Source organism: Nicotiana sylvestris, chromosome 3, assembly GCF_000393655.2.
Source record: "Nicotiana sylvestris chromosome 3, ASM39365v2, whole genome shotgun sequence".
NCBI classification, from domain to species: Eukaryota; Viridiplantae; Streptophyta; class Magnoliopsida; order Solanales; family Solanaceae; genus Nicotiana; species Nicotiana sylvestris.
In genome coordinates, this window is record NC_091059.1 from 110,914,585 (window position 1) to 110,931,146 (window position 16,562).

Genomic DNA, 16,562 nt, shown 5'->3' on the forward strand with positions numbered 1-16,562 from the left:
ATGACACTTGGGATGGGAGGGGGAGTTCATTGGGATGAGATTTAGAAGCAACCTTCAAGATTGAGAGATAGGGGAATTTCAAAACCTGGTCGAGCTACTGTGCAGGCAGCATGCACCAGAAGCAATATCAGATTAGTGGGGTGTGGGGGGGGGAGCAGGGATTGTCTATTCATGGTTAAGTCTGACTACCAAAGTTAGTGAGAGAGAAGTCGAGCTTCCCACACCTGTCAATTCGGGTCCCAAGGGCGTCTATGAAGGTTTGTCTCTTCACGTGGTTCGCAGCAAGGGGGAGTGATACTAACAGCAGAAAACCTGAGAGATAGGGATCACTTATATCAATTGGTGTACCATGTGCATATATTTGGGTGAAGACGTAGACCATCTTCCGTTAAATTGTCAGGTGGCTGCACATTTCTGGTGGGTGGTTCTAGATTGGTTTGAAGTACAGCGGGTGATGACGGGAACAGTGAAGGAGGCATTACACAATGGAGCTTTTAGAAGGAGGAAAAGAAGACTGAAGGCATGGGATGTTGTTCCATTAGCCCTCATGTAGGAAAGAGAGGAACAAGAGATCGTCTGAACGGTTTGAAATTTATTTTGTAACATTAAAAAATAGTCTCTTGTTCCTAGTATCTTTTCGCTGCACCCAAGAATTTCCTATAATAGAAGATGGAGTGTGTAGGTTCTCTATTATTTGTGTATGGCTTGTATACGGAAATTCTCCATCATTAATAAAATGGAAAAGTGTCAAATATATCCCTCTACTTTCATAAATTGTTTAATTATACCCTCCGTTATACTATCCACCTCTCAGAGCCCCTATGGTTACACTTTGGGGCCAGATATACCCTTATTTTAGATGGAGTGCCACGTGTCACTACCAGATTAATTGACCCATCCCTTTTTTTTTTCTAACCCGATTCACTTAAAAAAACACATTACCCGGCCCAAAGTCCACCCCATTGCTTCTCCCTCTCACCTCTTTTCCTCCTCTCTTCTCACTGTTGTAACCATTTCCTCCTCTCTTCTCACTGTTGTAACCATGGCGGAATGTCCACCAGCGAACTCACCAGAAACCATGGAGAACCTTTAGATTTGTCACCTCGCACTTTTTCTTCCCCTTTCTCTATACCTACAAACACATTTACACAGAGATCTGGAGAAATACATACAAGAGACCGGAGATCTGAAAGTTTCGGCTCCAGATTTTACTGGATCTGACCGGAAATACATTTTTCTGGCGAGTCATTGCTCTCTTTTCTCATGTTTTCCTTTTCTTTATCAAATCCGTCAAAAGGAAAGTTGTTGATGTTTGAGGTTGCAAAGACTGCAGCCAAGTGAAAGCTGGTGGTGGTTACACATTGAACATTGCTAGCAATGTTACCGTAAGGAGCACTATTCGAAGGCTTAGGGAGCAGACTGAGAGCTTGAGTCATTTAGCTGCTTATTGAAATTTGAATTCGAAATAGTCTCCACTGTTAGATATTAAGAGAGCTTGAATCTTGATTTTGCAATTAGAGAGCGGGAATAAGTACTGTGTTTGAAAATTTTGGTTTAGCCTAAGCATTGGAACGATGTTCCCAATGTGATATGTCCAGGAAAAAAAGGGTTATACATACTGGTTTTATGTCCATGCTTAGCATTATTTCTAATTAATAGTAGGACAATAGACTTGCAAAGATTTGTCACCTGAGAGAGACGATAGTACAATGTTACAGTTTGTATTAACTATTTTAAGCATTGAATTGATGGGTTTCAGAAGAAATCACAGTGAGGCGAGGGAGAAGAGAGGAGGAAAAGAGGTGAGAGAGAGAAGCTGTGAGGGTGGACTTTGGGTCGGGTAGTGGATTTTTTGAGTGAACCGGGTTAGGAAAAGGGGATGGGTCAATTTAATCTGGTAGTGACACGTGGCACTCCGTCTAAAATAAGGGTATATCTGGCCCCAAAGTGTAACAGTAAGGGCTCTGAGAGGTGGATAGTATAACGGAGGATATAATTAAACAATTTATGAAAGTAGAGGGATATATTTGACCCTTTTCCGTTAATAAAATTATTTACCCTGCAGAAGAAACATCAATTGCAGGATTTGAGATCCTTAAAGTCCGTCTTACAGCTCTAACAAAATACAACAAGTAGAAGTGGTATATAGATAAATAAGTTGCTAATTTTGTACCATTGCAGTATTCTTGGAGGTTGGCAACAGCAACTTCCAGCCCTCTACTCGCAGTTGCATTACCAACAGCTGATGAGATAGTCATGCTTTGTCTTCCAATATCATCCTCAGCAAATGATCCTGAAATAGTATAGATGTCAAAAGATAATCTTTATAAAAATCTTCGGAAAAAGAAGAAAATAAGTGCTAACATGAAAATCCCTTGAAAAATATTGTTGAACGTAACTGCAGCCAGAAAATACAATATTGTTACACTCTTGTATACCAACAAAGAGTTCAGTGTCGAGTCCATTTGTTTTATCTAAAGAGGAACAGCACAGAAATGAAGGATAAGATATCCTCCTCAAATGGAAACGAACATTGTGCAAAGTGCATGCATCAGTACATTTAAGATATTAAAAACCTAGGTCTAAAGTAAAACAAGCGATGAGGAGAATGAATAGTGATCAAGACAATTGGTCATTGACTGGGACACGCAAAATCCAACGGTCAAACCAAACCACTCTCAAATGCCCCTCCTAGCCCTCAAAAAAGAATTTAGAACGGGCACAGAGCAGCAGGATATTCGCGTCAGCTATTCTGCTATGTCATTTGTCATACATATGATATGTTCCTGAGTAATGGAAAACATGTAAAGAATGCGAGCCGCTACACATTTTATGGCACCGGCCAAAACATTTGAAGTTCATAAAGTTTCCTGCATGATTATGAGATTAAAATACAGAGATACAAGATGTTATGTCAATGAAAACCTCATGAGGAGACAATGTGTTAGCTTTGCTTAGTCAAGGAAGGAAAATATCTAAATCAGGGTCTAGACAGGAAAAAGAGGACCCAGCTCCAGGCTGCTCGGGGCATAGCTGAAAACTAAAATAGGGAACTGAACAGGAAATAATGAGGAAAGACGAGATACATAGAGAATACAGAGATTAGGTTCAAGACACTGATATAACAACTCCACATCGGAAGCCAACTGTATAAACTGTATTATTAATAAGACTACAGATAAAAGCCAAATGACATATGATTATGATACAGAGGCTTAAAACTCAGAAGCAGCTAATTTTCTTAAGGGTCATTTGGTTTGCAAACAAGTCATACCGGGATTATAATGTTGGGGATTATAATAGGGGAATCATATAATAATGGGATTAGAGGATATACTTTTTTCAATAGACGTTTGATTTCTTTGGATTAAAAAAGGGATATATGGGATATGATATAAAACTTGTGTTTGGTTTTATAATAGATAAACTAGGATAAACTGTCATACCAATTTTAATCTTGACCTTCTTAAAGGACTTTGGGAGAAGAGCTTTGGAGAGGGGCACTTTTATCATTTGGTTGTTTTGCCCGGGGATTAGCTATCCCGGGATTGTTATCCTATATTGAATGTGGTGTAAAAATAATACCCAAATTGTGGTATAACTAATCCCAAGATTTCTTATACCAGAAAAACAACATCCACACAAACACGATCTTAAATAATCCCGCATTTTATCCCGGGATTCTTCTTCTTTTATCCCATGATACATCTTACTTTATACATTGGCTACTAGGTAATAAGTGTAAGGAGTTGGACTTTACAATTGACAGCTCAAATGATCATGGTAAAAGAATTTTTAGGTAAAAAAAGCATGATGTTTACCACATAGAATATTAAGGAAGCATATGGATCTTACTTAATTTTTGAGCAATCGAAGCAGCTTCAGCAACACGACTATCATCAGAGAATAACGGAGAAAGTTCCATCAGGTCTCCTGGACTGCTATTGAACTCCATCAAGTACTATGAAATGGAAAGCAACTTACACTGTCAGTTTCCACATGAGGATAGAAACTAGAATAGCCCTACATGCAAGGATTATTTTGCCGAATGCACGAAGCTAGTCATGAAAAGTTTACCTTTATGAGCTCTATTGTCTGACTAGCAACTTCTCTCTGAGCATCTGCACTCTGGACACAAACAGAGATTCAGTAGATATTGGACATACTAACAGCATTAAACAGCTCAGGAAATTAATCAACATGGACAAACTAATGGAGTTAGGTCTTAAGGAAAAATTTCTTTTTCTTTCTGCTCTTAAAAGTAGGCATTTCGTTATTAGTAGAAGGAAAGCAAAGTAAAAAGGGGAGGATACTGTGGAATTTCTGGAAGCAAACAAACTTGCACTTGGCCATAACGAAACACTTTCATTTGACCAATTGTTTATACTCCACATAAAACATCATACGAAATTAACCTTAATCAAGCATCAAAACAAGTGCTTACAAGACTTGCAAAAAGCAAAGAAGAAATTAAGCTGCTATACCTGTAGATGATCTCCAATTTTGGCAGCTGTTTGACCCACACTAGATATACGCAAATCCAACCGTGCAAAGCTATCAAACAAGCCGTCTACACCTTTTTCCAGCTGCACATTGCATTTTTCATCAAACTTAAACTGAGGTCTTTATCTAGGTAAAAAGCATCTCTTTTTTTTAATATCCCTAGAAGTACAAAGTGAAGAAAGAGACAACAACAGACCAAGTGGATCGATTCTCATTTTCATAAAACAAATTTAAAAAGTATATTGAAAACATTCCCCACATACTGTGATTTAAAATGTTACCTCGGCAGCACTTTGTCATTTATTTGCTCTATCAAGAAACTTACTCCATTAAAGGAGCAGATTGCACTAAAATGAGCTAATCCCCAAAACTATTTCCAGAAAAAAGATTTCCCTTAAAAGAACTATAACTTCATCTTATAATGACCACAGTCCAATGAACTAACCTCAGAAAGTGTCTTGCGGTGCGTTGTATCTTGGACAGCAACTTCCTTCTTAAGATTGTTAAGTTTCCCATCAATCTTTGATCAAATATGAAGGCATCAGATCAAAAACCTTCAGAAACAGTATTACCTCACTGAATACACATATAATCCTTTACTATACCTGTTTTCTGAGATCAACCAGTTGTTTACACGAATTCTTAAATAAAGATAATAAATCATCAACTTCAGGGAATAACGGACTTGACATTCCTTGTGCTGACTTTCCCGCATCTGGTGGTGTCCGCAAATTCCCATTTGGTAGAGCATCATGGCCTTCAGCTGCGTCTGATTCTTCTTCTTGATAAGAAGGTAATATCTCATTCACCAAGTTACCAAACAAGCCATCAAAGGAGAACTCCCCCTGCATTTATTGGGTAAAACACGCTGCTGTCAGTTAACTACCAACTTTCTAAAGCTTAAGTTGGCATAATCTTCCATACACATTATATGACATCTGAGGCGTCACCTTGAAATCATCTATGTCAAGAACAAGCAGATCAGAGTCAGCAGATGCAGAACTTGAAAACATGTCAACCCTCACTCCGTCTCTAGTCTCTCTCATCTATTCTGAGTCACAAGAAAATGGAACCAGAAATTATATCCGTCATCTTTGCTAAAAAACTGGATTATAATCATTTGACAAGCAGGATAACTAAGCTAAAAAGTAGCATAAATTTGGTGGTGTACAACACAAGACTGTGATCAGTCCTCATTGGTTCCTTACCAACAGCTATAGGATAGACAACCAAGGAAGAAAAAGGTAGCAACAAAAAAAGTGAATTTCTAAAAGTATAAATTATGTTAAAAAACCTAAAAGCCACAAGACATACAGCAATTTCATTCAAAATTCAAAACTCAGATGAGATGTAAGTGTGTGTATTGGCCATTTCTAGTAACTATTGGATCTGCTCTAAACTAACCTTATACGGAGCAGGGACATATATCTGTTCCTTTTTTTCTTTCTTTTATCAGGTACGATAAGATTTCATTAACAATAACATCCAGTACATGCTTTTTTTTTTTTTGATAAGGAGCGTCCACTACATGCTAACACCTACAAGCTGTAGGAAAAAGAAGTTAGCTCGTAAAAACAAAATGATAAAGAAATGGACCTTGAGTCTAACTCAACCCAAAAGCTAGCTTGAGGTGAGGATTCTCCAAGCTATATAAGGAGACCAAGCCCCGCATTCCCATCCAATGTGGGAGACTCAACACCCCATGCACACCCAAGCCTGCAACTGGAGCGTGGACAATATAATATTGGGACCCAACATCGGTGAAACAAAGAGTTGGAATAGGTCCTCCTCTGATACCATGATAAAGAAATGGACCTTGAGCCTAACTCAATCCCAGAAGCTAGCTCATGAGGTGAGTATTGACCAAGCCATAAGAAGAAAGTCACCATCCCCATCCAATGTATCCCCTATAATTTCCTAGGGAAGGGGCATATATCTTTTCTTACATCACTTTCATCTCAATTCTGGCTTTTTCATTCAAAACAACCAATTGTTTCTTTCTACCTAAAAGCACGCATCCCGATATTAGGGATATCAATCCGACATGCCTGTTAAAGAAGCAACTAAACATCTATAGGGCTATTACGAAATACGTTATTAGAAATTCCAAGATGATTAATGATTTATAAAAGGAAGACTTGATGCAACCCCTATCGTCGATGGGATAGCATATATGATCACAACAGCCAGATTAGTGGTGGACTATGGAGAGGAATTATTGGAAAACTTGAGTTCTCCGTATCCAATGATTCGATATCAGAAGCAAACCTTGATTTGGCATATCAGCTCAGTTGTCAAAGACTCTTTTAATGGGCTCTTAAAATTTTCACCTTGAAACATCTCTCGCCGTGTGAAGTGAAGGAGCAAGGAAAATCCCACTGTGATGAGCTCTCAACACCAAGATGTATATGACACGTTGAATTTGGAGAGGCCATTGGGTCAATGCTCAAGATGGATGAAGGGATAAAATTAAATAGTTTGGTAACAAATAGGGACATCCCAATTATGTCCTACAACATATTCTTTTGTGCTTCAAGAATGATTTGTGGTTGCACGTAAGCAATCTGATGAACTGATGCTTGCAAATATCTTGCCATTTTCGCAAGTTGCTCGAAATGCATTCCGATGCCAGATGACTTAAGCAATAGAATTGGGTGGATATATCAGTTAATGGTTCGTCCGGAAATTTCACGGAGAAGATCTGACTCTCCTCCTCCTCTACTATGTTTCTGCCACAGAGTTTTAAACTTTCATCTTAGATTAACCTTGCCCATTACATGTTGGTATTAGAAAATGACATGTCGACCAAGGACAAAGAAAATGCTTTGAATCCCCTTCACATGTTATGGTCATTTTGGATGGAAGAAATAGGAACGATTTTGAAGGTATTGAGACTCTTATCTGGAGATCAAGGGTTACATTTTATGTAACGTTGGAACATTTAGATGGCTAGTTCAGTAAGACCATCTTTACCAGCACCACCTTGTTGTTTCTGATTTTCATACATATGTAGGAGTCGGTTTAAGGGAGATACTTCCTTCCTTGCTGCTCAATTCAAAGTGCAATAAGGTCATTGTTCGCTCCCCTTTAAACCTTCTAAGGTGGTTGGGAGCTTATTATACCCAAACTAGAACTCGCAACTTCAGTAGATAATGCAGCTAATTCATTCCTCTTTTAAGAATACGATACTTTTCTAATAAACCGGAGAACGCTAGAACCTGCACTTCAGTGGAAGTAGGTGAGATCTCATCACCTGGTTACAAAATATCAGAGCAATTATTAACAGGTGAAAAGCAGAGACACAGAATCCAAGTGAAAACAACTCCAACTAGCTCGGTGAAGCCCAGGCTATGCGCTTCACCTCGCTTTACTTGTAGGCATTAAGGTGCTAAGGTCTGCGCATCTTCACGAACAGGTTTTGTCTTTAAGAGCACAACACTTGACAACAAATATAGTTGACGAAGTGATGCCTTATTGTTAAGAAAATGTCATGACTAAACTTTTAGTGATTAAGAACAAGAAATTAAACATTCAATTACTTCATTTTAACTGCATATATATAGTTCAATTACAGTTTTTACATTCTTTGTCCAAATATTTATTGTTTGTGTTTTCTTGCTCTTATATTCCTACTCTTATTTCTTCTCTATTGGCGCTTTTCTTCACTGAAGCCCATGCTTTTATTGCGATTGCGCTTAAATCCCCAATAGACTTTAGCACTCTTTTACGCTTTTCGCTTTTAAATACACTGAACTAGCAGCAACATGTACATGCAAATATAACAGCACAAATTAAAGAACACAAACTAGTCACAGAAACACAAGGTTATTCGGGACACACAACAAGTAATATCAAGATGTTTAATTTTTGTATAAAGCAAAATTAGAGACCGACTTATCTAATCCAATTTCAAGCAGGCACTCAGTCTAAAACAACGAAACAAAATCCAGTTGAAAATAAAAGCAAGAAAACTTCTTTGAAAATAAATAGCTGCAATTCAAACATCAACTAATGAAACTGTAATTATATTTTTATTAATGACTAGGATGTGAAGCTGAATGGTATATCTCACAACAATGAACAAACACAGAAAACTAGAAGTATCAGATTCAAACGCTTCAATTGCAGAAATTTAATAGTAAAAAGGAAATGAAATAAATAAGAGCTGATTGCTAATACTATCAAGCTTAAACATCCAAGGTATTTTTATTTGATCTTATAGACCCAATTGTAAAAAGTATGCAGGTAAATAATCAAATGCATAGCAACTGAATTGAGCAAGCAGTACAATTGAGTAGAGAAATTAACTCGCCTTTTTTCTCGTATTACAGAAATGTAGAGAAGAATGAATGGGGCAGTTTGCAGGACCACTAGCTCAATTGAAGTACGCTCTGTTTCCAGCTAATTGGCGATCAGGATGACCTGTCGAAAAATTCAGGATTAACAAGAAGTACAAGGAGAAGAACACGGTTTTCGTTGGAGTAGAGAGAAGAAGATCTCAACGAAAGTAACAATGAGCTTTTCTTTACTGTATTTGTTTATTTTTCTCCGTTGTAAATTTGGATTGAGAACCTCAGGCAGCAACAAGAGTCATGGAGTAAGGGACAATTCAAAGTTTACTTTTCCGCCTGTTGGGCCGGGTTGGCCTGTTACGTGTTCTCTATTTTTCTTTTTGGAAAGTAGAGCAAATCGGGCATTTGCATCTATACCCGTTTTTTGTGCCACATTTTAACCTGTGCCCGCTTTGCAAAAAAAATTGCAAGTGTACCCGCTTTTTCGTATAAGTTCAGCACACGGGGCTGAAGTAGCAAAGACAATCACACAGAACTTCACTATTTTAGTAGTCGGGCCTGAAGTTCAGCTCTAGAGCTGAAGTTTTTGTTTTGTAACTCGCGAACTTCAGCTCTGAAGTTTTATTTTATAGGTTTTTGTTTATAAAACCTACTAAAATAGAAATTTCCCGATTACTAAAATATACACGGAGGATATATTTTATAGCTAGAGCTGAAATTTCCCGATTACTAAACAAAAACCTATAAAATAAAACTTCAGAGCTGAAGTTCGCGAGTTACAAAACAAAAACTTCAGCTCTAGAGCTGAACTTCAGGCCCGACTACTAAAATAGTGAAGTTCTGTGTGATTGTCTTTGCTACTTCAGCCCCGTGTGCTGAACTTATACGAAAAAGCGGGTACACTTGCAATTTTTTTTGCAAAGCGGGCACAGGTTAAAATGTGGCACAAAAAACGGGTATAGATGCAAATGCCCGATTTGCTCTACTTTCCAAAAAGAAAAATAGAGAACACGTAACAGGCCAACCCGGCCCAACAGGCGGAAAAGTAAACTTTGAATTGTCCCTTACTCCATGACTCTTGTTGCTGCCTGAGGTTCTCAATCCAAATTTACAACGGAGAAAAATAAACAAATACAGTAAAGAAAAGCTCATTGTTACTTTCGTTGAGATCTTCTTCTCTCTACTCCAACGAAAACCGTGTTCTTCTCCTTGTACTTCTTGTTAATCCTGAATTTTTCGACAGGTCATCCTGATCGCCAATTAGCTGGAAACAGAGCGTACTTCAATTGAGCTAGTGGTCCTGCAAACTGCCCCATTCATTCTTCTCTACATTTCTGTAATACGAGAAAAAAGGCGAGTTAATTTCTCTACTCAATTGTACTGCTTGCTCAATTCAGTTGCTATGCATTTGATTATTTACCTGCATACTTTTTACAATTGGGTCTATAAGATCAAATAAAAATACCTTGGATGTTTAAGCTTGATAGTATTAGCAATCAGCTCTTATTTATTTCATTTCCTTTTTACTATTAAATTTCTGCAATTGAAGCGTTTGAATCTGATACTTCTAGTTTTCTGTGTTTGTTCATTGTTGTGAGATATACCATTCAGCTTCACATCCTAGTCATTAATAAAAATATAATTACAGTTTCATTAGTTGATGTTTGAATTGCAGCTATTTATTTTCAAAGAAGTTTTCTTGCTTTTATTTTCAACTGGATTTTGTTTCGTTGTTTTAGACTGAGTGCCTGCTTGAAATTGGATTAGATAAGTCGGTCTCTAATTTTGCTTTATACAAAAATTAAACATCTTGATATTACTTGTTGTGTGTCCCGAATAACCTTGTGTTTCTGTGACTAGTTTGTGTTCTTTAATTTGTGCTGTTATATTTGCATGTACATGTTGCTGCTAGTTCAGTGTATTTAAAAGCGAAAAGCGTAAAAGAGTGCTAAAGTCTATTGGGGATTTAAGCGCAATCGCAATAAAAGCATGGGCTTCAGTGAAGAAAAGCGCCAATAGAGAAGAAATAAGAGTAGGAATATAAGAGCAAGAAAACACAAACAATAAATATTTGGACAAAGAATGTAAAAACTGTAATTGAACTATATATATGCAGTTAAAATGAAGTAATTGAATGTTTAATTTCTTGTTCTTAATCACTAAAAGTTTAGTCATGACATTTTCTTAACAATAAGGCATCACTTCGTCAACTATATTTGTTGTCAAGTGTTGTGCTCTTAAAGACAAAACTTGTTCATGAAGATGCGCAGACCTTAGCACCTTAATGCCTACAAGTAAAGCGCCAACAAAGCGAGGTGAAGCGCATAGCCTGGGCTTCACCGAGCTAGTTGGAGTTGTTTTCGCTTGGATTCTGTGTCTCTGCTTTTCACCTGTTAATAATTGCTCTGATATTTTGTAACCAGGTGATGAGATCTCACCTACTTCCACTGAAGTGCAGGTTCTAGCGTTCTCCGGTTTATTAGAAAAGTATCGTATTCTTAAAAGAGGAATGAATTAGCTGCATTATCTACTGAAGTTGCGAGTTCTAGTTTGGGTTTCCAATTTTTTCACCAAACATAAGGTAAACTAAAGCTCTGTGACCTAAGATAAATAGGTCCGCGAAACTTGTAATCCTAGAAATATATAAGAGAAAAGATATTGCTGAAACTTGAAATTAACCAATATAATAAGCTCCCGACCACCTTAGAAGGTTTAAAGGGGAGCGAACAATGACCTTATTGCACTTTGAATTGAGCAGCAAGGAAGGAAGTATGTCCCTTAAACCGACTCCTACAGATGTATGAAAATCAGAAACAGCAAGGTGGTGCTGGTAAAGATGGTCTTACTGAACTAGCCATCTAAATGTTCCAACATTACATAAAATGTAACCCTTGATCTCCAGATAAGAGTCTCAATACCTTCAAAATCGTTCATATTTCTTTCATCCAAAATGACCATAACATGTGAAGGGGATTCAAAGCATTTTCTTTGTCCTTGGTCGACATGTCATTTTCTAATACCAACATGTAATGGGCAAGCTTAATGTAAGATGAAAGTTTAAAACTCTGTGGCAGAAACATAGTAGAGGAGGAGGAGAATCACATCTTCTCCGTGAAATTTCCGAACGAACCATTAACTGATATATCCACCCAATTCTATTGCTTAAGTCATCTGGCATCGGAATGCATTTCGAGCAACTTGCGAAAATGGCAAGATATTTGCAAGCATCAGTTCATCAGATTGCTTAAAGACAGATTTTACCGAACAATAAAAGTCTCATTCACATATCTACAAACATTTAAGTACATAATATTCTAACTAATCTAAATAAATACGTAGCAGATGATTAAGAAACTATTGTCATTCCACCTGTCTTAGGAACATGATTTCTAACACTAAAATACTTGTTGATAATGATAAAATAATATAGGTTCAAACTCTACAATCCAACTACAACTAAAAAACGAGATTAAAGAAGAAAATAAGCTGACCTTATGTGGTGCAGTGAACAAGGGCTTAAAGGTCGCTTCAGATCTACTCTTTTGGATTTCGAATTGAAGCTTGAGAAAGAGATAGAGTACAAAATATTAAATGTATAAATGTGATTTTTTAGATTCCAGAATGTCTTCTTCGGCCGAAGGTTTTAGGAATATTTATAGGAGAAAACGATTAGGGCTTTTGGGATTTGAAATTCAAAATCAAACGTAGAGGGGAGTCACGGGTTGCTTTAGGCTCCAAAAGAGTCATTTGAGAGGAAATCTCCATGGCTGACCATTCTTTTCACCATTTTGGTGAAGCTATGCTCTGTCATGTGGAAAACAAAGCAAAAGAGGAACTGGAGCTGGAAAGATTTTCTAAAAAAGGGGAAATTTCACGTGAGGAAGAGATAAAATTGAAAGATTTTGTTATTTTGACCAAAATTAAAAATGATGGTTATTTTGGTCATTGGGTTTTCCAGAGGATTCCTAGACTTGGGCTTCGTGTTTTGGGTACAGGGAAAGGGATTAAATTTGGTAATGGTATGATTTCATGAAGGGTTGCTGAATGAATTATTTGGGGGAATGATCTGCTTAATTTTTTGGGCCGAAAATTCAAGCCATCTTTTCTTCTTAAAATTAATTTAATTGGGCTCCATGCCTTAATAATTTGAACTCAATAAAAATACTTTCAACATATATAATATTAGATATTAAATAAATGATTAACTCAATAATAATCATATTAATGGTAATATTAATAATCATGCTAATAACAATGACAATATTAATAGTAGTAATAATAATAATAACAATAATAAATAATAATAATAATAATGACTATAATAGTAGTAATCAATAATTATAACTATAATAATAGTAGTAATAAAGGTAACAAATAAATAAAAAAGATAGAGCATTAAATTATTAATGACTAGGGAGCACGTGAAAATTAATCAGAAGAAAAGTAGGTCAAAATTAGATATCAACACCAACATGTCGTCTATATATACTTCCATGGTTTTTCCGAGTTGATCTTTAAATATTTTGATCACCAGCCTCTGATATGTCGCCCCTGCATTTTTCAACCCGAACGACATAACCCTGTATCAGTACGTCCCCTGGTGGGGTGATGAAAGTAGTTTTTTCCTGATCTTCTTCCTCTATGTGGATCTGGTTGTAACCCGAATAGGCGTCTAGGAAATTTAATAGCTCGTGCCCGATCGTTGCGTCGATGAGTTGGTCGATATGGAGCCATGGGAATGAGTCTTTCAGACATGCTTTGTTCAGATATGTGAAGTCCACGCACATCCGCCATTTTCCGTTTTTTCTTTTTTACCATGACCACTTTGGCAACCCATTGGGGATATTTTAACTCTTTGATGGAGCCATTCTCAAGCAATTTTTCCGCCTCCTCGCGGATAGCATCATTTATCGCGGCATTGAATTTTTGTTTTAACTTGCCGCATTGGGGGTGGAATGGGTCAACAGTTAGTTTGTGTATTGCTAGCTCCTTTGGGATGCCCGGCATGTCTGCATGAGAAAAAGCAAACATATATACGTTATTTTTTAAGAACTGACGGAATTTACCTAGTTCTTGGAGTTTGTGGCCGATGAAAGCTTTCTTATTATGGTCGTTATCATCGAGTTGGATGGGGTCGAGATCCTCTACGGTTGACCTTGTAGCTTCTACTATTTCGGGGTCTCTGATAACGTCTTTCCCTTCACCACCATCTGACCCCGACTTCGTTAATCGATATGCCTCTTCGGCTTTGCCTTTTAGTTGTTGGGTGTATGTGAAGTCTTGGGCGATGCGGTAGCATTCTCGGGCAGTGCGTTGCTCTCCTCGGATGTTGAATACTCCCCAAGGGTGAGAAATTTGATGACTTGATATAAGCTGGAGGGGACGGCTTTTATGGCGTGTATCCAATGTCGACCTATGATGGCATTGTACACCGTATCCTGGTCCATAATGTGGAATATGGTCTCCAAAGTGACACCGCCGGCCAGGACAGGCAGTGTGATTTATCTGGATGTCTGCTCGAGTGCATTATTAAAACCAGTTAGTGTGATACAGCGTGTCACTATCCTATCCTTAAGCTTCATTTGTACGAGAACTCGAGGGTGGATAATGCATGCGCCGCTCCCGTCATCAACCATAATACGTTTTACATCAGTATCTAGGATGCGTAAAGTAATGACAATAGCGTCATAGTGAGGAAAAATCAAACTGTGGGTATCCGACTTATCGAAGATGATACTTTCTTCGAGTTCGTTATACCGTTCACGAGTGATTGACCGTTTGAGTTTGTGGGTGGTGGTGAACTTCACGCTATTGATTGGCGTATCGTCGCCCCCTCCGATGATCATTTGAATGGTTCGAGCTGGGGAAGGTGGTTTGGGCGGTCCCTGGTGATGTTCACGTGCTCGGGCGAAGTTGGCTCTCCCCTGGTCGCTCATCAGTTCTTTCAAGTGCCCTTGGTGAAGCATGTTCACGACCTCCTGTCTTAGGGTGAAAGAGTCCTCGGTTTTGTGACCCCGCTCCTGGTAGAATTTGCAGAGGGCGTTTGACTTTCTGGTGCTTGGGTCGATCTCATCTTCTGCGGTCACTTAAAAAGTGTGAAACCGTTTTTAAAACTAATTAAATGAGAAGATAACAGGTAAATCCTAGTTAAATGTAATAATTTTCAGATCTGAAACATGTTAGTACGAATAACGTATGATTGCATTAAACTCAATTTAATACAATGTATATTAAATAATGTTGTTATGAATGAGTGGGGAATAATGATAAGCAATAAATATATTAAATGACACTAAATGTAAATAGAGAGAATGATTCACTCAATATTGAATGAGGTGGATGATTCCTCTATCTGACAATGATGTAAGACAATTGAATATGAAAAAATCGGGAGCTTTCTCGGATCTGATGCGAGAAAGATGAGATAAACAACAAATCGAATTTCTATGGAAAGGCAATATTTGTATATTTCTAGAGAGTCAATTTTTCATAAGAGTTCTTCTCATATAGAATATTTCATGCCCATTTTATTCTCTCTACCTTTCTATTTATATGGGACATACCCCTTGCCTAACCTAAAGTACAGGTGCAGAAAATATTCAATAGAAAATTCCCCTAAAATATCTTATTGCAAAACTAGCCGTTATTACTGGCCTGAATACCCGACCTCGGCCCCAATTATTCAGCTCGCCAGTAGGTTCCTTCAATCTTGTGTACGATCTCGGCCTAATCGCCTCTTAGTAATCTATCCTTGTGCTAAATTTCCTTAGTCAGATTTTGACCCATACACTCAAGAACACTAACCTGCTGGCATCTTTGAGAAAAGAGAAAGAAAAAAATACTCTTCTTGTAAAGCTAGTGTATGATTACTTTATAGTTGGATCGGAGTGGGATAGGAAAGTCTATAAAATCAGCTTGGCCCGCAATTAGCCTTTTGAAGAGGGATATCTTGCTTGCCACACAGGTAAAGTTTGGATTTCAAGTCCCATGTTGAAGCCTTGGATAAAATTTGGCAACAGCAGGATAATGCTGAATATAGTAGAATGAGCGGTGGTGTATTTGATGCTTTTGAATATGGTCACCATCTGTGCATTCTTATTGAGTTTAAGTTTTATGCCGAAGTGAATTATTCAGGATTTGAATTTAATGGGTTCAACTTTAAAGATTTTTAGCACTAAACTCATTGTACTGTTAAAATTATGGGTTCATATATAATATTTGTTAAGATTTTAACAGATTTACATATATTTTATACTCTGTATCGAAACTTATGGATCCATAGATGAGCCTGTAACCCCTAGCTATATGTATGCATAATGTTTAATCTTCTTAAGCTACATGCAATAACAAGTGGAATAACAGTTATTGCATGTAAAAACTTTTATAATGTAGCGATTTAAATTTATCTGTGATAGGGGCAGATGTTAGAGGGTCAAATCATTGAAGTTGGGTATGAGCATTTCATTTTGCTCAGAGTATTTGATATGAGATTAATATTGTTCGTGGCTTTGCTTAGAGTACACTCAAATCCTACTTATTAACCATATATCTAGCGATATGTCATATCTTTTGAAGATATTCGTGCGAAGTGACATTCCCTTTTATCAGTTTTTACACCTATTTAGAGAACAAGTCAATTTTTGGGATGAAGTTTAGTTCGTTATTTTAATCAAAAATGAAATTAAATTAATAATTAGGAAATTAAAGGTGCAATTTTTGCATGGCAAATATAGAATTCGCTAGCTTCCATCATTTTTTTTAAATGTT

The 16,562-nt window shown here is 37.3% G+C and overlaps 1 protein-coding gene across 5 annotated transcripts in view; it reads right to left on the reverse strand.

Annotated features, from left to right (window-relative positions):
* Nucleotides 1-12,695, reverse strand: part of LOC104241589 (exocyst complex component SEC10b-like) — a 29,357-nt gene extending 16,662 nt beyond the window's left edge. The window contains exons 1-9 of one of the 5 annotated variants that reach the window (XM_070170939.1): nucleotides 12,287-12,695; nucleotides 5,908-6,048; nucleotides 5,454-5,549; nucleotides 5,109-5,348; nucleotides 4,949-5,023; nucleotides 4,485-4,586; nucleotides 4,078-4,128; nucleotides 3,856-3,961; nucleotides 2,174-2,293 (exon numbers count right to left, since the gene is read on the reverse strand). In XM_070170939.1, the coding sequence (XP_070027040.1) occupies nucleotides 2,174-2,293; nucleotides 3,856-3,961; nucleotides 4,078-4,128; nucleotides 4,485-4,586; nucleotides 4,949-5,023; nucleotides 5,109-5,348; nucleotides 5,454-5,549 (790 nt within the window). In that variant the 5' untranslated portion in view covers nucleotides 5,908-6,048; nucleotides 12,287-12,695. Of the gene's footprint in view, nucleotides 1-2,173; nucleotides 2,294-3,855; nucleotides 3,962-4,077; nucleotides 4,129-4,484; nucleotides 4,587-4,948; nucleotides 5,024-5,108; nucleotides 5,349-5,453; nucleotides 5,555-5,711; nucleotides 5,731-5,907; nucleotides 6,049-12,286 lie in introns of those variants that run through there. The other 4 variants (XM_070170938.1, XM_070170937.1, XM_070170936.1 and 1 more) reach the window with 4 other exon arrangements.
* Nucleotides 12,696-16,562: the final 3,867 nt, after the last annotated feature.